This window comes from Neovison vison, chromosome 2, assembly GCF_020171115.1.
Source record: "Neovison vison isolate M4711 chromosome 2, ASM_NN_V1, whole genome shotgun sequence".
In the NCBI taxonomy this organism is placed as follows: Eukaryota; Metazoa; Chordata; class Mammalia; order Carnivora; family Mustelidae; genus Neogale; species Neogale vison.
Window position 1 is genome coordinate 55,761,276 of NC_058092.1, and position 21,599 is coordinate 55,782,874.

A 21,599-nucleotide genomic window follows, 5' to 3' on the forward strand; every position below is an offset into this window, starting at 1 on the left:
CACCTTGAAGTTTTACAGACCGTAGGTAGTTTTTACTGTCTTTTCAGTGTTTCCTTCCTTAGGATTTGCCCAATTAAACAAAAGGGAGAATTAAATACACACATATTTGAAGGCCTTTGCTTTTATTCCACATTCAAGCCTATTAAAGTGTACTTTAATCATTTCCAAACAAGTGAAGAACCCTTTTAGGAAACTGGGTAACCTAAATGCAAAATGTAAGAAGCTCACCCTATTTCATTTTGTTGAAGTTCCCCAGGTCACACAGAAACCATTCCAACATGATACTCAGAATTCTGAGCATCTAACTGCTTCCATCTTTAAAGGACGTCTTACTTCTGGTAAGAAAATACTACTTGGGTTTTTTACATAGTCTTTACTTATCAGCCATTTGAATCTTCCAACTGAAAAATCATGTTTCAGGCATTAATTTCTTGATAATAAGATATGCTACATGTTTTTTTATAGGAAAATAATCAATAAGGATCACTTAAAACTGAATTTAAAGAATGATTCAGGTGGACTTAGCCAGCCTTTGCTATCGGTTGGATACATTTTCATTTCAATGGGTGCTGGGGCTCACAACCCCAAAACTCCTTCTTAAAAAACATTATTTGAGTGTCTACCATGTACTAGGAGGTTGTATACACCATTTGTTCAATATTCAAAACAACCAGGTGAGAAAAGTATTATGTATCTATTTTATATGTGAGAAAACTGGAGCTCAGAGAAACTGAGCTCCTGTTTTTCAAATCGTGAGTCTGTGCACTTTTTCTTATACATACCAGCTCCTATTTCATTAGGATGACCCAGTATTTTCCTTTGATGAGCTTACCTAAATGTTTTAGGCATAAAAAAATTATGAGATCAGGTTGTGCAATGGACCAATATACCCTAAATTGAAATTGCAAATTGAAAAACTTTAGGCATAACCATTTCACCTCTGACCACTGATACACCATTTATCTCCCTGCATAGAAATCTGGCAGGAATAGTATCAGAATTTTTGCAGGTTACATTGACATTCTTGAGACTTTCATTCATTTATTCATTAAGCAACTCCTATGTGCCAGTCACTGTTCCGGGTAAGGGGGAATCAGCAGTGAAAAAAAAAAAAAAAAATGACCAAAGGTTCTGTCTTCATGGCTTCCATTTTGGAGAGATGGGGAGAAAAAACAATAAACAGAACAACAACAAGAAAAGAGTCAGGTGGCAGTTAAGTATCATAAAGAAACATGAAACAAGGTAAGACCACTCAGTGTGTGTACACGTAAATCAAGTGCTTAGGCCCAGTATAGATACCTAATTACAAATAACTACCCAGGTCTGCACCTTGATAGTACTGTGGGAACTGGGGAGGCCAGAAGCTCCCTGCCGCCCTATTAGATAGGTGTTATAATCTCTGTTTTACAGAAGAGGAATCTTGAGTTTCAGTGAGTTTATAATTTTGCCTTGAGGTTACTGGGCTGGTAAGGGGCAGAGCCCAGTGTGAATCCATGTATTTTCAGTTGCCTCTTAATCACTCTGCTGTATCCTTAGAACCCTATGCCTGGCTGCCCGGCCCCATGTTATTGTGGGAACTCTCTACTCTCTCCCAGGCACTAATGCTTAAAGATATGTGGCAACATTAGTTGCATGAAATCTTCAGCAATAGAGTTTTAGTCCTAGAAAAACACTCATTCCATATCTCCCTTGGGTCTTTGGAGGGTAGAGGTTGTTGTTGTTGTTGTTTTTTAAGACTTATTTATTTGTAAAAGAGAAAGAGCAGGCACACATGTGAGCTGGGGGAAGGGCAGAGGAAGAGAGAAAGAATCCTCAAACTGACTCCTCACTAAGCAGGGAGCCCACTGCACAGGGCCCAACATGGGTTGGTCCCAGGGCTCAATCCCAAGACCCAGAGATCATAACATGAGCCAAAGTCAGACGCTTAACTGACTGAGTCACCCAGAGCCCCCGCAACCCAACCCTAGGACTTTGGAGTGAACTAGCTACACTGGCCTGGCCCCTGCCCACCAGCTGGCTTTGAGAGAGGGACCAGGCAGCCTGGAGAACCCCAAGTGCATGTCAGGTGCAGCTGAGAAATACCGAGGGCAGGGCCAGTGAAGTGTCTGTCACACTGTAAGTATCTGGTAGATATTTGCTGAAGAGAATGAGGAAGGAAGGAATGAGGATGGGAAGGCAACCAGTATCTATCATCACTCAGAACAAACTTCAGTCTGATAGTCATGTCTCAGTGATAGTCTATATTTGAAAATAGAAAATAAGATTTTTTTCATGTACTTAGGAGAAAATGTGATGAGCCTAGTAGGTAACATGTGTTGAATATATCATGTTAATTATCTAAAGATTTGGGGTGATTAATTGATGCTTCAAAATGCAAGAAAAGCATTGCTTTTAAGATAAAATTTGAGTGAAAAATATAAAGCAACTTGAAAATCTTTCTTATATATTGTTTCAAGTAGAGCAAAAGTCCTTTCTCAGCAGAAAAAAAATCATGAACAATAGATTTTGAAGAATGGTGACAACTTCTACATAACTTTTATCTTGCTCTAAAGATTAAAAAGAAAACCCAATAAACCTCAATTGTGATTGTGGCCAGCTTTAGACTCTGTTACCAGCAATTGGGAATTCTCACTTGTGTCAGACAAACCAAATGAGGTTCATCACTAAACCCTTTTATATAAAATATGCATGCACAGGCTCAGAAAAAAAGTCTAATGCTGACCACATTTGCCAGAGATGCACTTCTAGAAACCCACTGATATCAGATACATGCTGCCTAATTTTCTCGGAAAAAAAGGTATTGTCGTGCAGTTTGGAAGGACAGTCACTGTACACCCAGATCAGTTAATTTAAAGTTAATTTTGTTCTCCCATTCCCTTTTTCCTTTGGGATCAATGACTTTTGCTTTGCACAGAGTAGAGAGGACAATGATTCTGACATCACACAGACACTAATGCTTAGCTAAAGTTATTTTTCTTTCTTTCAGACAACCAGCAACAAGACACTGGACTTTTATCAGGAATGGTTTTCTTTGCTGTTATGTTGTCAATTCTTTCTTTGATTGGGATATTTAACAGATCACTCCGAACTGGGTAGGTCTCTGTAGAACTTCTATTTTCTGATTTAGACCACATATAGCAATTTGTCATTTCAGCTATTTACTAGGAAAACCCATCAACGTTTTTAATCAGAGAAAGAAAAATATAAAAGGAGCAGTGTTTAATGATTACCAAGCCATGCCAAACTCTTGACACATGTCATTCGTTTAATCCCTGTGATGACCCTGCCAGGAAAACCCGAAGACTTACTTTAAAGATTACTTACTTTAGGCTTCAGGAGGTTAAGTGGTCAGCCCAAGGTCATTAAGCATTAAGCCAAGAAGAGCCCAGACCCAGCTGACATCACAACCCACGTTCTCTCCTTTGCTACATAGCCTGCTCACTGTGCCTGGACTCTTTAAAGTGGTTAGGTGATAATCTGCCTCAAATCCTACCCAAACAAATCCTCTGAATCAGTGTGAGGAGCAGTGTGGCAACATTTGAATTCATCACTCTGATACCAGTTGTGCCTGTGTGCTACTATCCAGCTCCCATGCCCATTCTTGACCTCCTTCAATCACTGTTTTCCAGAATGAAATTAGTAAAGATCTATGCCTAGTTCTGGATAAATGAAAGTTTGAGAAATGCAAAGCCTTCAATTCTCTAAATTTTACTAGATGCATTAAGTATTTCTAATCTGTGAATAGACTAGAGCTGTTTGATGTGGCAGTCTCCCTGTATAGCTAATGATGCACAAATTTTAACCATAGGAATGTTCTTTGCCTAACTGGCACTTGGTTTCTCTTTCTTGCCATCACTTGCTTCATGATATAATCTTTCTTTCTTTTAAATCAATAATCAAAAGGCAGTAAGAAAATTCAGAATGAGCTATTCTAAGTGAGGTAAACTTCTGATTTTTTTTTTAAATTTACGTAGGCTTTTCCTCAGAGGTTAGTAATATTTCAAATTTTTAATTACCCACTAATAAATATATCCTTGATATCATTACAAAGTGTGTAAACTAATAGAAAAGCTTATTTTAGGTTGTTTTAAAAACATACTTGATTATAAAGCCCCCAGAAACATCTTAAAGTTTGAACTTGTATAACATAAAAATATTAATATTTGTTATTGTCCAAAGATACTGTGAAAATTTAAATAACCTTAAGTTTGTTATTAATAACATAAAAATTAATTTCCAGTTGACAAATAAGAAAATAGAATAATTCTTTTCTCATTTAATTATTTAAGTAAATATTCCTTTTAAAAAGATAAATGAAATGAGATCATTTCAATACAACTCTTTAATATATAAGCAGATACTCTTATTTACTCTAACTACACATAACTTATAGAAGCCTTACTTTGAAACAAAACTGGAAAACATTTTAAACTGAAACCAAAAATGAGTATATGTGTGTATATATATATATACACACATATACATATATATGTGTGTGAGATATATATAGATATATATGTATAGATTTGTGATATCTATGTAGATATATAGATCTAAATGTTCTCACTGTATTGGCATGCTGTATAAAAATTTTCTGTAATAGCATGAACTTATTAATTTGGTCTCATTTTAAGTATAGAAAGAGAGGGTGAATTAGTAAAAAAAAAAATTGAGTCATAAAACATTGTCTCAATATGTATAAAGAAATTATTTTTACCCTACAGTTCAAGGTGAAGTTGAATGAGCAAAGTTCATTCAGCATTTTGGTTGTTACTCAGTAAAAGTCCTTAGACAACTTGCTTAAACAGATAAACAATCTTATCTGTCGCTAACAGGTACTTTGTTTACAGGTAAAAATGCACCAGAGATCAGTTTAGTCTAAATTCCTATTGCAGCCTCTGCTCAAATCGATTTGTACTATAAAATGCAGAAAGTGTTTCTTTCTGCAGTGCCCAGCGTAGCTTGGGGAAGAAGTGGGGTGTTCACAACTTCTTCCTTTCCTTTCCATCACCCCACCCCAGTGGTCCTTAATAAACACACAACCTAAGTAAAAACCAATATTCTCACTGTGCCATACAACTGCAAGACAACTTCTTCAGCCTCCTACTCTATCCACATAAACAACGTTTGGAGACAGCACTATCACCTCAACCCTCTATGGAAACAGGACAAATTCAGAATTAGAGGAGCTAGAACTATACCATTTTATTATACAGCATTCTCTTTCTCAATATTTTTCTGTGGCTGTAGTCAGCTTGGAATGCTCTACAAAATATCCCTAATATTTTCCAATCCTTTCTACACTGATATCTGCTTATAATGGTTAGCCATATTGCACATGCATATAGTTTTACTTCCAGGGTGGTTCTCCCACTCAACTTGAATCTAGTGTGAGTGTTTTGAAATGTTCTGGCTCATTAGGAAAAAAATCAGAAAAATAGAGAGAGGAGGAAATATGAAAAGATATTAAATCAACTTCCCACTTAACTTACTCAAGTTAGAGGTGGAAATCTGCATCAGGAAGTTAACCTTTATTACGCATTCCATTCCAGGTGATTTCCTGGTTTCCTATGTGATTGCCTGCACCAATCTTTAAGTAAAATGCTTTTTCTAATGTGTCATTTTTATTTCCTAGGATTAAAAGAAGAATCTTATTGCTAATACCAAAGTGGCTTCATGAAGATATTCCCAATATGGAAAACAGTAATGTTGTAAAAATGCTACAGGTAACCAAACACCATCAAATAAAAATTAAGTGGCGGCTAAGACTAAGAGTGCAATCCAATAATTAAAATAGAACTTCTGTTCAAATAAATAAATGTGTGTACATTTTAACATAATTGTATAAACACATGTCAAAACAGAATTATACATATTTCAAGTTATACTTAAGGGAGATGAGGGGTTTAAGTTAGGGGAAGGAAAGAGAGAAGGAAGAAAGAAACAATGCTATTCAAAAGAGAAAAGGGAAGAGGAAGCTTGTGGGCCAGGTGTCAGTCACCTTGTGGCCAATAGTTGATAGATGACTTCAGGGATGGAAGGAGAAAGGCAGAGAAGCTCAGTAAAATGAGGCTCAAAGACAAAAAGAGTCTTCTGTTTCACATGAGATTGGAGAAGCAGGTGAGATCAGCTTCATTCCTGATGTCCAATGGATTTGAGAAAATAAATGTGAGAGGAGTGTGGAAGATAGTGTCACCAGGCCTGGGCCAGGTTTCCACTTCAAAAAGAACAGGAAAGTGTGCGGGGAAGACCCAAGACCACAGGGGACTTTGCCAGTTATGGAGGAACTGCTGCTGATTATGGAGGAGGGAAAAGATTCTGCTCTGTGTGCTCCTTCTACGTTTTGGCAGACTGGTTTCACAATTAAGGGTCTCAAAACCCATCGCTTCTCGGCCTTTTGGCTAAGATCAAGTGAAGGGTCTCAAAACCTAGCCGATGGGACAGACATATCATCCAAGCATTACAGTGCTCTAAGTGCAGTGACAGAAATGAGACCAAACATGATGGGGGTATTCAAGAAGCATATGGAAAGATGAGAAGGAGTTGCTTAGGAGAAACAGAAAACATTCAAAATACAGAGGACAGCATGAGAAAAAGCACAGAATGAGAAAAGCTTGTTAGTTGTTGCTTTATTGAAAAGCTTGATAGGCATGGTTGGTATATTGCTGGAATGGTGACTAGGATCAGATCATAGAAGGTCCTGTTACAGAACTCATATCTGCATGCAGTCAATGAACAACAGTAGCTTCAGAGGGACATGAGTCAGAAGCATATTTATATTAAATTGGTCAGGCTTAAGAGGAACTACCACAGAGAAAGAGGGAATATCGGTCAAATAAGACTGTGAAGAAGAGAGGAGGGGATGGTCTAAAGGGATGAGGTGAAAAGGTTCACCTTAGGCAGAAGGGAGGATTCCTATCTCTGGATACTTGAAGGTGAGAAAGTGTGTACACACAGCTGATTTTGAAGGAGATAATATTGCCTACTAATAGTGCAGGGGTGATCTAGAACAACTGAACTCACATATGTGATGAAGTACATAGTTAACAAATAACTGAAGGACAAGCATATATTCATCAAACTATAGATAATAAATACTGTAATCCTGTTTTTCTTTCCACTAGGTAGTTCTTATTTCTCTACTAATTATTATCCAATGGAACTGAGGATTTTCTGTGGCTCAGAGAACTGTCCCTGACCTTGTTGTGGTCAGATCCTCTTCTTCCATTATTATCTTCACTCTGGAATAATCCCTTTTGTTCTTCCATGTCCTTCATTACAGTTTGACTCCCACCCACATCACTCAGTTGCCAGCCGGAAGAAAAAACCTCCTTCTACAGAACATAGCCACCTTGTATTCTTTGTTTCTTATAACATGTCTAGTTTCTTTTATTTTCATCTGACCTTCAAAAACATGTCTGCTCTTCCCAACCCAAAGCTGGCATGCTCCCTAGGAGGCTGAATCTGAAGAAAATCTGAATGACACTTCATGTTGCTTTATTCAAAGTTTTTTGTGGTGTTTTTTTTTGTTTTGTTTTGTTTTTTGCCAAACTTTCTTCCCATTCTGGGCTACTGGAATTAGAAACAAATCTTCAGATGAAGTTTTGTTTTCTGCCCAAAGACTAAGGGGTAGTGTTCTAGTGGACTGCTATAACAGAACACCATAGACTGGATGGCTTAAACAGCAAACATTATTTCTCACAGTCTAGATTAAGGCACTGGCAGGCTGAGTTCCTGGTGAGAGCTCTCCTGAAGAGGGCCACCATCTTGCGGTCTCCTCACAGGGCAGAAGGAGAGATAACAATCCCATGTCTTCTTATAAAGGCACTAATTTTATTCATGAGAATTCCATACTCATGACCTAATTACCCAACAAAGGCCCCGTCACTTAATATCATCACACTAGGGATTAGAACTTCAACATATAAATTCTGGAGGAACACAAGCATTCAGTCCATAGCAAGTGGCTATAATTTTATCACAGCAGTTGTTGGGAATTATTTGCCTTAGGAAGCCGCCATCAGCTCTGAGGCCTCAAGTCATTTTCTTACCCAGAAAAATCATCAGCTTTTATACAAATAAAACCCCTCTTCACTGACGCTCCTGTTCATGTCTGAGTTATGAATAGCTGCATACATTTAGAACTTCAGCACAAAGCATTTATTATTACATTATTTGAAAATAGAAGCAAAACAGGATTCTCCCACTTTCCTTTCTTTTATTTAAGCAATGAAGTATTTTCTTGTAGTAATGCTCCATGATATTCAGAAATATTCCAATATATTAAACTTCCAAATATTAAAAGGTACTGAAATAATATGCAAGTTAATATGCAAGATACACTTTTCTTTTTAAAATTTTTAAACCAAGACATGTGCTTTGAACAGGGATTATTGGGGCACCTGGGTGGCTCAGTGGTTAAGCCTCTGCCTTCAGCTCAGGTCATGATCTAAGGGTCCTGGGATCGAGCCCCACATCGGGTTCTCTGCTCAGCGGGGAGCCTGCTTCCCCCCCCCTCTCTCTCTGCCTGCCTCTCTGACTACTTGTGATCTCTGTAAAATAAATAAATAAAATCTTAAAAAAAATAAACAGGGATTATTTTTATTATTCCTTTCTTTAGTCTCCTTGTGGGAGAATTTAATAAAGACTTGGAATTGAGGAGGGTAACAAAAGGAGGAAACTATATGGGAAGAGAAACAATATCAGAAGAGGGAGGGGAAAGGAAAGCTGAGGGAAAGCAGAATTCCAGTTCTTACTTAATTATCCAGTTAGCTCCTTTAAATGTCTTTTGTAAAATAAAAATAAAATCTTTCTTTCTAGGAAAAAAGTGAATTTATGAATAATAATTCCAGCGAGCAGGTCCTATATGCTGATCCACTGATTACAGAGATAGAAATCTTTCTCCCAGAAGAAAACAAGCCCATGGACCACAAGACAGAAAAGAAAACAGAATCCCTGGAGGCCAGAGACTGCCTGCAGAAGTCATTACTCACCAGCACTACAGCTGTGTATATTCCTGGTCTCAGCACTGGGTATAAACCCCAGATTTCAAATTTTCTCACTGCGGGAAACCATCTCAGCAAAAATGATGACGCATCTTCATCAACTCTCAAACCAATGGCTGATTCCTTAGACCTGGGGAAAAATGCCAGATTTAAAAAATACCCTAATTTTGCTTTTTCTGTCTCAAGTATGAATTCACTAAGCAACACACTATTTTTTGAAGAATTAAGCCTCATTTTAAATCAAGGAGAATGCAGCCCTCTGGACATGCAAAACTCAGTTGAGGGAGAAACTACCATGCTTTTGGAAAATGCTTCACCCAGTGAAACTATTCCAGAACAGACCCTGTTGCCTGATGAATTTGTTTCCTGTTTGGGGGTTATGAATGAGGAGTTGCCATCTATTAATTCTTATTTTCCACAAAATATTTTGGAAAACCACTTCAACACAATTTCACTCTTGGAAAAGTAGAGCTGCGTAGTCAAAGTGATTATGGGAAAGCTGCCTTGCAATCTGAAGTTGGATCATCTCCTCTTCAACCTAAGTTTAATTCCGACCTATTTTTTTTTTAAAGTTAGAGAGTTAAGTTCCAAGATAGAACATACTGCATAGTCACAAAGGAAGCATCAATATTAGGTACACCTTCTGTATTTTTTTTAGAAGTATCAACAATTATATTCTTTTTATTTCCCTTCATTGCAAGGCATAGAACAGATCTCTCTGTTGTACAAAGGATAAATACTACAAGATATGTGGTGGTGAAATAAATGTTGGAAATAGTTCTTAAAAATTGAGACATTAGTGTTTGTTTGCAAGGGGAGAAGCAAGTTTAATTTTCTTTTTATGGCTTAAAATTCCCTTGAGTGATAAAAATATAGTTCCAACAACAAAATAAGAATAGAATCAGAGGAGCATTAATTAGCATGTCTGTTGTATTATTTTTTTCTACTACTTTCTATGCAGGTATTAGGGATTTGATGTTTCTTTATTTTGATTTTGGACTAAGAGAGTGATAAAACAATGATGTGAGGACATCATGAAACTGCTGTCTTCATTCAGGTTAACTGTGATGGCATTGTTGTCTTGTGGTGTAGCTGGTGAATTAATTACACTATGGCAGAACTGAAGTCACAGATGCATTATCAGCAAGGTGTAATTATTCCTCTTGTAATCAACTGTGTATTAGATATATGTCAGGCAATTATTGTTAAAACCCATATTTGTCCAAATCTGGGATGGCAATACTTGCCATGCCCACCATTGCCCCATATCCCATGTCCCCTGCAGACATCACTAACTGATCACCACACACCCTTCTGCTAAGACAAGGTGCCCTCAGAATCTTCTCAACATGGTGCTCCTTCTATACTCAATAAGGTCAAGGACTGGAGGTGAACTTTATCACCCACCCAGCTCAATACTGAGAGATAGGTCATCTTAAAATATGAAATGTCTATTTTCAGCTGAAAAATGGTACTCAGCAAACTTCTCTACTTTTTTAAAAAATTTTTTTAGAGTGTGAGCAGAGTGTGGAGGGACAGAAAGAGAGAGACAATCCCAAGCAGACTTCACAGTCAACAGAGCCCAGTATGGGGCTCAATCTCATGACCCTGAGATCATAACCTGTACCAAAGTCAAGAGTTGGTCACTTAACAAATTGAGCCACCCTGGCATCCTGCAGACTTCTCTATTCTGATTAATTTTTATGGTCCAGGGAAAAATTTTTTCTAATGATCAGAACAGAAAACAGAGTAGATTATCCACTGAATTTCTCTTTTTCTTTTGAGCAGTTATCAACAATAATAATTTATATTCAGACTAATTAGTTTGATTTTATTATAATAAATTGAGCAGTTAATTTTAAAAGGACCAGTTGCCTACTGTGTATTAAGCACATGAACAAGCTATTTTGTTTTGTTTTGGCTTTTTTTCAAAATTTAAAAAAAGGGGGGGGGTGCCTGGGTGGCTCAGTGGGTTTAAGCCTCTGCCTTCGGCTCAGGTCATGATCCCAGGGTCCTGGGATAGAGCCCTGCATTGGGCTCTCTGCTCAGCAGGGAGTCTGCTTCCTCCTCTCTGCCTACTTGTGATCTCTGTCAAATTAAAAAAAATTAAAAAAAATTAAAAAAAAACTTTAAATTAAAAAAAAAAATTTAAAAACCCAAATGCTCTTTTATTGTCATTAAGTGTCCCCATGAGGAAGATGACCATACACCCTGGTTTATGCTGGTTTGTGGTCTTTTGCCCCAGTGCTATTTATGACCAGTGTACCCTTTCACTCTTAGAAGCATCCCATTTGGATGATAAATCATATGGTTGTTCTATCTATGAAGACTTTAATGCCCAGCATATAAGCAATTTGTTATAATTCACTTTTTTTTGCATTGACAATCTCTATTTTACTTTATATCATGTACTAAAACCATTTGTTCCAAAATGGAACATTACTATTCATAGTGTAAAAAACATATTCCTTACTATGAATTTCTATTGTTTGTCCTAAAATCTGTGTATATTTGTTGTACTTTACATATTCTAAAAGGAGTATATTTTATTTCACTAATGAAATGCTAATATTAAGCATGATCTATAAATGATCATATGCCTTTCCTTTATTCTTCTTTGAAGGGAGAATATAATGAAACAAAAAGGCAGGAAGTACATGGGATATAAATAGCTAAAGACTGAGACAAATCTTTGATGTCTACCAACCTGATGAAGACATCTGTTTACATATGAAGAATATTTTCATAGTGTATTTCAGTATAATTGTAATCCGCCACACATCAAAAAAGCTATTGTCAAGCTTACGAGACTGCAGCATTATTTGATCTACATAAACTTCCACTGCAGAGAATGCCTCCTTTAGAACTTCTTCTTGTCCTCTGGAGTGAGAAGGAGGCTCCTTTCTCTTCCTATGGTGTCTTTTCTATACCAACATCACTGCTCAGCACAGAGAAGATACTTCTAGTTCCATCTTTGCCATTAGTCCTTGCAGGTCCAATGGACTAAAAACTGAAGCTGTACCTATAATAGAGGCAATGTGCCTGCCATTGCTCCAACTAAGGGAAAGTTTCAACTGTTTCACCACAATGCAACCTTGTCAGTAAGAAAGGGTTTTCTTTCCATGATTCTTTTATTCAACTATCCACTGAAGTATTGCATGTGCAAAGCACTTTGAGCAATACAGATGTGAACAAAACCAGCCAAGTCCTTGCAGCCTTGGGGCTTATATTCTAGGGCCAAGAAACAGACAATATATGCCCTTCAAGGAGCTTACATTTTTGTGGGGAAGGACTAAAGCTAGGGCTGGGGAGAGGCAGAAAAAAAATAAAGAAGAAAAATTCCATATAATAATAAATGTTGTGTAGAGAGGTAAAATGAGATAATATAGTGGAGAGTGATTTGGTGGCCTCTTTTTGGGGGACAGTCAGGGAAGCTCTCTTCCAGGAAGGGACACTGATGTTGCCATCTGAATCACAGGTAGGAGCCTGTGGGTGAGAATCAGTTTGCCACATCAAATTCCTTTTATAGAAAAGTTATCCAGTGACTAATATCTCTACTTCTTTGTGTCCTGTACAAGTTGGCCCTAATACCAACCCCTTGCCACCTACCCATTCTCAGTCAGCATCTTCTGTAGACTGGGGGACAAGTATGTATATCTATTTATCTTTTCATCTGGCTTATTATTAACTTTCTCTCTCTGAGTCTCATAGTGTTTGTAAGGAGCAGGAGGAAGAAAGAAAGAGGCAGAAAAAGTCCCTCAAGATACCATTGAAAGGGAAGAAGGAGAGAGAAATACAAAGAAAGAAAAGCAGATTAATCCTCAGAAATGCTGAAGCAAAATGGAATCCCAATTCCAGACAATACTAAAACTGATTAAGGGACATCCAATTTCCTCCTGTTCTAGTATCTTCTTCACACTCTTCCGCTCTTTTCTTATATAGAAGCAATAGGGGAAGGCACAAGTGAAGTATGGTTTAGGGTTGTTTTCTTGGTTTATGTGTGTGTTTTATTATTTTTTAAATTAGGAATGTGTTTTTGACCAGAGTTAGATATACAACTGATAATATAAAAAGGCTTATGAGTGTTAGTATGTGGGTCTCATCTAATATTTGCCCTCCTGGTTCAATTGCAAGGTTTTCCCACCTTTTTTTCTTTTCTTATATATTTTTAGTCATTCTCTCTTTGACATAGAGGCAGCGCATGACCATGGCATAGAGAGAGGTTTTCAAAAATAAATTTTAGCAACTGATACCCTTTCTCCAAATGAAATTTGTTGCAGAAGCCCAAAATGTAAAATAGGTGAAAGCAAATCTGCTGAAACAGATGTTGAATGTCATGCCTGTCCCCAGCAACCCTCTTCTGCATCAGCCTGTGCATACAGGATGAAAATCCCAGGCTGGGGATTCTCTCTTCCAAATATGTGACCTGGGTCCTGGTCCTCCTTGAAAACCCTCCATCTTGGGATTGTACCAAATCTTCCATCTCCAGCCAGAAGACCACCAGCCCAGGTGAAGGGCACCCAGAATCCCCTCAAACCTCCTTACTTCTTGAACAGCTGCATTAAAAGGAGCTTTCTCTCAGAGACTGCTCAAAGAGGCAGTTCTATATGCAATAATTAACTTGTTTCTTTCTAATTACTTTATCATAAATGTTTGGGTTTTGTTCAAGATTATGCTCTTTTTGTGATCCCTGAGAATAAAATATTATGTATTAAACATAATTAGATATTATAAACCCAAAGATTGTCAAATTGTGTTGTGGTTTATCTCTTTACTAAGTAATTATACTAATTATAGGAGGTGATGTTTTAATGGGAAATGCTAACCACTTGGCAGACACTACTGATTTAAAATAAAAGAAGTAATTAAAAACAATTTATGAATTTCTCTTGGGTAAAAGCATGAAACCAATATAAAATAATTGGATTCTGATTCATAGAGTGGATTGTGTAACACGTTCTTGGATGCTACAGTTAAGGCAATATTACAAGGAACTCCAACAAAAGATTGATAGAATGTTATTATGTCTCTTTCCCACTGCTAAAATTACACCATTAAATTCCAATTAATGTTTCATGTTAAAACTCCTTTAGCCATCTTGCTAATTTCACTTTTCAACTTAATTTAAGATAAACACTATGCATCTTTTATATCTAGTATTTCCATCAGTTTTCTGAAGATGCATTTTCTTTATGCTTATATTCAGGAAAACAACTTATTCTCTAATTCTCATAATTAGCATTTCGCAACAAATTAGGAACTTATTCTTAAATGGTTTATTTTTGTTTGGGGTGGTAAGAGGATTCTGGCCTAACTTTATGAAAAGAAAAAAACACTATACCAGTATTACAGAAACATAGTTCTTTCCTGAGATTATTGGTTCAAAAATTCAAGCAAAGCAAAATGCTGTTTCTAACCATAAAGGCATACCTAAAATTAGTGACTCTGTCAGAGCACAGGAAGGAAATCATAGTCAAACACTGGAGCGTGAGTGAGATACGGAAGTCAATAAACCTGACTGTTTTCTTTCTGTTCATATCCTGCTTGAGAATATTATTAGAAGTGAGAAAGAATACAACAGTGACATTTTTAAAGTTAATTTTTAAGCTACACAGTAATTCATAAAAAGACACTTTAAAAAATCTAAGTAATACCAGTGTAAATGGAGTGAAATGGGACAGTACCTCTTCACACCTCTGCTTCCTGTGCTCCACCCCCATCATCTAGTGACTCTCAACACGTTAATGTTTTTCTTTCCCATTTTTTTTAGCCCAAATGTTTAACATATGGTACTGCTCTGTGACTTGCTATTTCCACCTAGCAATACATGTTGGAAATCTTCACATGTTGTTATATATAGCTTTATCTTATTCTTTTCAGCAGTTGAATCGTATTCCACAGAATAAACATATTTTAATATATTTTCCTATTCTGTTTACGGACATTTAGACTGTTTACAATTTTTCACTATTAAACCCATTCCTGTAATAATTCCTTTGGTGTATAGATCCTTACACACACATGAGAATTGCCTATATGGATGCAGCAAGAATGGGAATATGAGGTATGTGAGAGGAGAGTGAGGCAGGGAATGTCCGTGGGCAGTAGAAGTGTGGAATGAAGAGGAGGAGAGGAAAGAGCACTGGAGAACCTGCAAAGCATGTACTATTAGGTAGTGCAGGACCAGACTTGTCCACCTAGTGAGCAGCACTGACCCTCAATTCCCACCCTACTCTTGTTTTTGTTTTAGTCTTCAGGACTTCCTAGTAAACAAGCAAAGTCTGATATTGATAGATGATGTGATACTTATTCCAAACCTCTTCTTGTCCTGATTTAAATGAAGTTCAGCCCTCATTTTACTTTGGTATTCAATGTAGAAGATTTATTTTGTCTTGTTTGCTGAAATTGAAAATCACTTGTATTTCATTAAATGAAGAGATTAGGATTTTAAGAAGCTGCCAGCTGCAATGTATTTGCAGGTTCATTCTTCCTTTTTTAGTATTCATTGCACATTCCCTTCAATGTGCTACTTTGGAGATTGCATTTGATTGAAGAGAGGCAGCCTATGCAAAGCCCTGTGAGGGAAGGATGGGAGGGAGCTGGTGAAAGCCCAGAGCAATGCAGAAAAGCAATTGTAATGCAAAGAAAAAACAAAAACAAAAACCAACCCAGACATGCTTTGGAAACACAATACATGATAGATCCAACCTATCTTCATCGCTTCAATGAAATGTTCATTTTTAAAAACCCTCTTTAAAATTCTTGTGTTTTTAATTTCCATTTTGTTTCTTTTGTTTTACTAAGCAATGGAAATCCTCACTTAAGCAAAAAATTTGCAGAAAAGCATGTAGAACTACAAATATACCTGCTGTTGCAAATATGTGAACTAAATTTTCTTCCTTCATTTTCCCTTCAAGAACTTGGATTAAGGTCAAAAAATCAGGGTTTTTTATTTTCAGATCTACCCCATGCCAACTCTGTGACCTTGGGCAATCACTAGAGTTTCAGGTGTTCTCTCCTTGTCCTATTTTCTGAGACAGACATACAGACCTTTGTGTACCTTGCCAAAAAAAAAAAAAAGCAGAGAGCTGACCCTCTCTGCTTCCTGCAGTACTTTATTCACTTCACTGCAAGAACATCACAAGCCCATGACCTCTTTCTCTGACCACCCATTCTCAGTCTCTTTCCTGCTTTCCCCTAGTATCTCTGTCATATAAACACTGGAGACCCCACAGCACAGGCCCTACTTTCTCCTTTGGTGATCTCAACAATTCCTGTGGCATTAAGCACTATCTATCTACACATCATGAAAACAGATCAGTCCAGGGGCACCTGAGTGGCTCAGTGGGTTAAGCCTCTGCCTTTGGCTCAGGTCATGATCCCAGAGTCCTGGGATTGAGCCCCACATCAGGCTCTCTGCTCAGCGGGGAGCTTGCTTCCCCCCTCTCTCTGCCTGCCTCTCTGTCTACTTGTGATCGCTCTCTCTCTGTGTCAAATAATGAATAAAATCTTTAAAAAAAAAAAAATCAGTCTAGCCTCTATTCTGAACTCCAGACTCATTCAACTGTCTGTCTGACATATCCATTTTCACATCCTCATGGCCTGTAATACCCATATGAGATGACCTCCCAAGCCTTGTGTTCTCACAGACATCCCCATCCTCATAAAGAGTATTGCCATTTTTCCAATGCTCACAAATCTAGTTATTACCCTTGGCTTTTTTTTTTTTTTTTTACTGCTCTTGTTCTCACTCTTCATGTCTACTCTATCAGGAAATCCTACCCACTCTACCTTCAAAACATATCCAGAAATTAAATCACTTCTTCTTACTACCTCAACTTGATCACCCTGGTTTAATCACTACTATCCCTTGTCTGGGTTATTATAAAAATCTCCTAAGGTCCATCTTCACTAACACAACTGTATGTACCTAGATGATCCTGCTGAAACAACACTTCTCTGTTTAAAATCTGCCAACAGCTTCCTATCCCACAAACAACAGCAGTCTAAGTCACAGTGGTGACCTATGAGGTCCTACATAGTTTACCTCTATCTGTCCCCCTGGCCACCTAGTAAGTACCTCAGAGTCTTTGCTCCTGCTATTCCTTCTTCCTGGAATGCTCCTCCTCAAGACCATTGCATTGCTCATGGACACACTGCCTTTAGCCCTTCCCTGGTCACTTTATAATTGCAACCCCCCAGCCCCAGCCCATATTTCCTACTCTCCTTTGCTTTTCCTTCATCAAAGCACTCACTACCACCTAAAATCAAGTGCACTGCACTTTTTAGACATTAATGTGTTCATTGTCACCTACTCTAATATAAGATCCAGGACAGCAGGAATTTTGCCTTTTTCTCCCAATAAATCTTTAATGCTTAGAACAGTGCCTGCCACATAATGGGGTGCTCAACAAATGTTTGTTTAAAAAATGAATAAATAAACAATGGTCTAATCTATTAATTCCATCTGCTTCACATGAGAAGGAAATCAATACACAAAGGTGTCCAAGAACTTTCAGACCTCAGTGTATTTTCTGAGGCTCTTCCATAACTCTATTAGTTTATCACCATCATTGTTGCTTCTCTCTAAACTGACACTGTGTTAATTGATGAGAAAACGGTAATACGATGTAAACATAAACATTTTTCTTTTTGACTGTGCAGTTTTATTTTATTCCTTAGATCATTTCAACATGATAGCTTTTTTAACCACTTTTTACTTTTGACCAAAACTGTTATTTCAAAGAGTTGCATATGGCAGAGTTAACAACACCTCAGTGTGCAAACAATGTCTTTCATTTCTTCAGGAAGAAAAGTTTCTGGCCACCAGACTAATTAGACAGCTCTCTGGCTGATAATAAGGGCCAGATGAATTGCATGATGTATTAAAGAAACCAGCAAACAGGGGTTTCCCCTTATAGAAGATGCGCTAAATAGCTTACTCATAAAAAACAACAGCTGAATTCTAAAAGACCGGGGAATCTCATAGTGGATAGGAACTTTGGCTTAAAGAAATGTCAGTAAATTCTACCTAAAATAGCCAAGTAGAGATAACGCATAAAATATACTTATTCATTTACTTGTTGTTTCAAATGCCATCGAATTGTGTTTCAATCTAGAAAATCTTCATTTTCTAAATGAAGCTGGGGTTGTCTTGGTCATCTGTGGAGGAGGCAATTCCTCCTCCTGACTCCTAGTCCAGATCTCTTTTACAACCTACAGCAAATCAGCTGTTTTGAAATGGACCAGTGGTTCTCATTTACCTAAACATTAGAATCACCTAAGAACTTAAACAACAACAACAACAACAAACTACCAAAGCCTGCTCACCATGCCAGCCTTACTGATACTTTTTCATCAGGGGTAATTTATGCACTACCAGGGTTGAGAACCATCCACTTAATTGTTCCTCTTTGTGAAAAGAAACTTTTTGCCTTTGTTCATTATTATTTGGCAGCAATTCTTCTGTCTCCTCTTCTCAGAGACAACAGATGTAGATCAATGAAAGCCCCTCCACCTCATTATATCCCATCTACAAACTTGCATTCACCCATCTTCTCTCCTTAGCTCCGTAAAACAAAAAAGATGCATGTTTTCCCTGCTGGGCTAATGTCTCCATCTAGCACTGGACTCTTTCCCTCACCTTGTGCCTTCTTAGAGACTGGCTATAGGTATCAATTTACATATCATATTCATCTTTTTCCCATTTACCAGTATCTGTCTCATAGTAAATGTGGTAGAGACTTCAAATTGTCTATTCAACATCCATTCTCACTTTCTTAATTACTAACAGAATTCCTCCAGTAATGAAGCAATAATGCCCCCCCCCAAAGACACATTTTCCAGCCTTCTTTGCCACTAGGTGTGGCCGTGTGACTGAGCTCCAGTCAATGAAAGATATACAGAAGCTGTTAGAAGGATTTCTGGAAGTTTTTTTTTTTTAAAAGAGGGCGGCAGAAAAGTGGATAAATATTTTCCCCTCCATGTCCCCCCTTCCTCCTTCCTAACTGGAAATTGGGCTTAGTAGCTAGAATTCCAGCAGCCATCTGGGACCATTAGGTGTCCTGGAGATAGAAGTCATGCACTGGGGATAGTGGAGCAGAAAGATGGAAAAAGGCCATGTCCCAGATGATTTTGAGGAGCTGTCCTGGATCACTTATTTCTTACTTTCACATGACAGTAATATTTTAATTTGTTTGTTAGTTTGTTGAAAGATTTATTAAGTATCTCTACACTGAACATGGGGCTCAAACTCACGACCCCGAGGTCAAAAATTACATGGTCCTCCAACTGAGGCAGCCAGGCTCCCTGAGAATAATGCTTTGAAATGACCATTATTGTTGGTCTTGCTATCCATATCTAAATTAATAATAACGGATGCAATAAGCTATCAAAAATTTATTTTTTCACAAAACGGCTGGAGCACACCCCTATGGTGGTCCTATATTGTCTCCCCAGGTCCCCTTTTCTAGAAACTACCCCTTTCTTTCTCCACTGTTCCTTTGGTGTCACCCTGGTCAGCTGGCAGCAATTGACTGATGTGAAGTATCCTCACCCAATGAGGATGAGTTCTGCCCCAGGACTTGCCTCTAATCATAACAGTTGGGCTGGAGGTGCACACCCAACCTAAGCTGGACTATGGAAAGGCTCTCCTCAGCAATTTTGGAAAAAACAGGGACTCTCTCCAGTGACAAAGTTTTAGATGCAAAGTTTAGAAGCTATTGTCAGTCATGCTCTTCTCTGTGTGGCCAGAATAATAGGAGGATGGTCTGTAGACATAAAACAAAAACAACAAACTGATGAATAGAAAAGGGCAAAAAGGAAAGATAGAATGGGAATCCTAAATGCACCTGAATCCCTCGTTATAATTGTTAATAAGGTTCAATCACCTTTGTGACTTATAGCATATGAGAAACTTTTATCATACATTCTTTCTGCTTAAGCTTCTTAAGAGTTGTATTTCTGTTATTTATGATTGAGAGTCATATTACAATCCCCTAGAATTAAGAAAAAGCTTTGTATTTTGCTCCTAGAATCTATATTACTTTCTTTTAATTATGATTAACAATGATGGCATTTGTTTTCTCTTGTACACTAATTTACCTGATACTGAATAGGGATTATTGCGCAAAGATGTATTTGATGTTGCTTTCAGTAAATGTTACTGGGTTAAATCTCAAGCCAACCTGACAACTTCTCCCTATATCAGCTTCTTTGCAATTACAGACAGAGGAATTGGCAGTAAATGCAATTCAGGTGAAAGAAAATACCATAAATTTTAAAAGCTTGTGAAGGACCACTGGATTGCATTATCAACTCATTATGCATCCTATCTGGAAGACTAAAATAGAAACCAAGTTCTAGTGTTCTTGTTTTTGTAAACGTATATAATTGTTATCTTTCCATCTCAATAATTATGTCTTGATAAAGATATTGCACGTTATCTGAGAAGAGGAAAATCCCTTTAAATTACATGACTAAGTTTCAGAATGGAAGTAAAGCATGGCTAACCAAAATGTTTAAGTGAAGTGATGTAAATTTCCTTTTCTATGCCTACATAAACAAAAATCTTTTGCACGGAACCAAGTTTTATGTGGTATAACATGTAAAAGAGAAAGCACTTTTTCTGTTTTTGCACAGGAACCAGGTAACTTTGTCATAAACTGGGGAAGAAATGACCTAAGTGTCACCTCCCACATCTCCTGGTGTGAATAAACTTAAGAGCTACTAGTTGCCATAAAATTAAATCTCAGTGCACAAATTGAAAAAAAATTTTTTTGCCATAAATGAGTTCTACATATTCATACTGGGAGCTTCCCATGCCTGACTTAACCTCCCAACAACTTGTGAGGCATTATCATCACCATTTTATAGCTGAGGAGACTGGATCAGAGAGATCCTGCATCGCTTACCTAGCTTTTGAACATAGGTCACCTCATTTGCACCATGTCCCTCATTTAGCACTGTATCCTAGTGTGAATTTCTCAAGGTATGGGAGCCGCTGTTTAAATAGTGTCTATAACGTTTGTCATACAAGGCTAGAATCTTCTTGGTAATAATAATGTGTACAGCACCAAGAATATAACAGTTACACCAAGAATATATTAAAGTCTGCAGGTATGTGTAATAGAGGAATTACAAAAGGCACACCTGTGAAATATTTTCAGATTCAGCAATAATAATCATTTAAAATCTAAGCTTGACCACCAAATACATCGCAAGATCCTAAATTGAAACCTATGCCAAAAGCAAGTAAGAGGGGAGATTTGCTGTCAAGATTATTATGAGACCATTTGACAAAATCTTAATATAAACTGTAGATTATTCTTAAAATGCTGTATCAAAGTTAAATTTCCTGCATTTGATACCTGTAATGTGAATACTTAAAAATGTATCTTTATCTATATGAAAACACACTAGAATATAACTAAAGAGACATAATATATGCAAACAACCTCTCTTAGATGGCTTAGTAAAGAAATTATAACAAACAGGCTTCCAGTTATGGAATGAATAAACCATGGGAATAAAAGGCACAGCACAGGGAACATAGTCAGTGATGTTGTAATAGCATTGTATGGTAACACGTGGTAG

At 37.4% G+C, this 21,599-nt stretch overlaps 1 protein-coding gene across 1 annotated transcript in view; it reads left to right on the forward strand.

Moving 5' to 3' along the window:
• Positions 1 to 9,474, forward strand: part of IL23R (interleukin 23 receptor) — a 60,767-nt gene extending 51,293 nt beyond the window's left edge. Inside the window, exons 7-10 of the mRNA XM_044236431.1 lie at positions 249 to 338; positions 2,987 to 3,092; positions 5,636 to 5,726; positions 8,821 to 9,474. Coding sequence (XP_044092366.1) covers positions 249 to 338; positions 2,987 to 3,092; positions 5,636 to 5,726; positions 8,821 to 9,474 — 941 coding nt within the window. The remainder of the gene's footprint in view (positions 1 to 248; positions 339 to 2,986; positions 3,093 to 5,635; positions 5,727 to 8,820) is intronic.
• Positions 9,475 to 21,599: the final 12,125 nt, after the last annotated feature.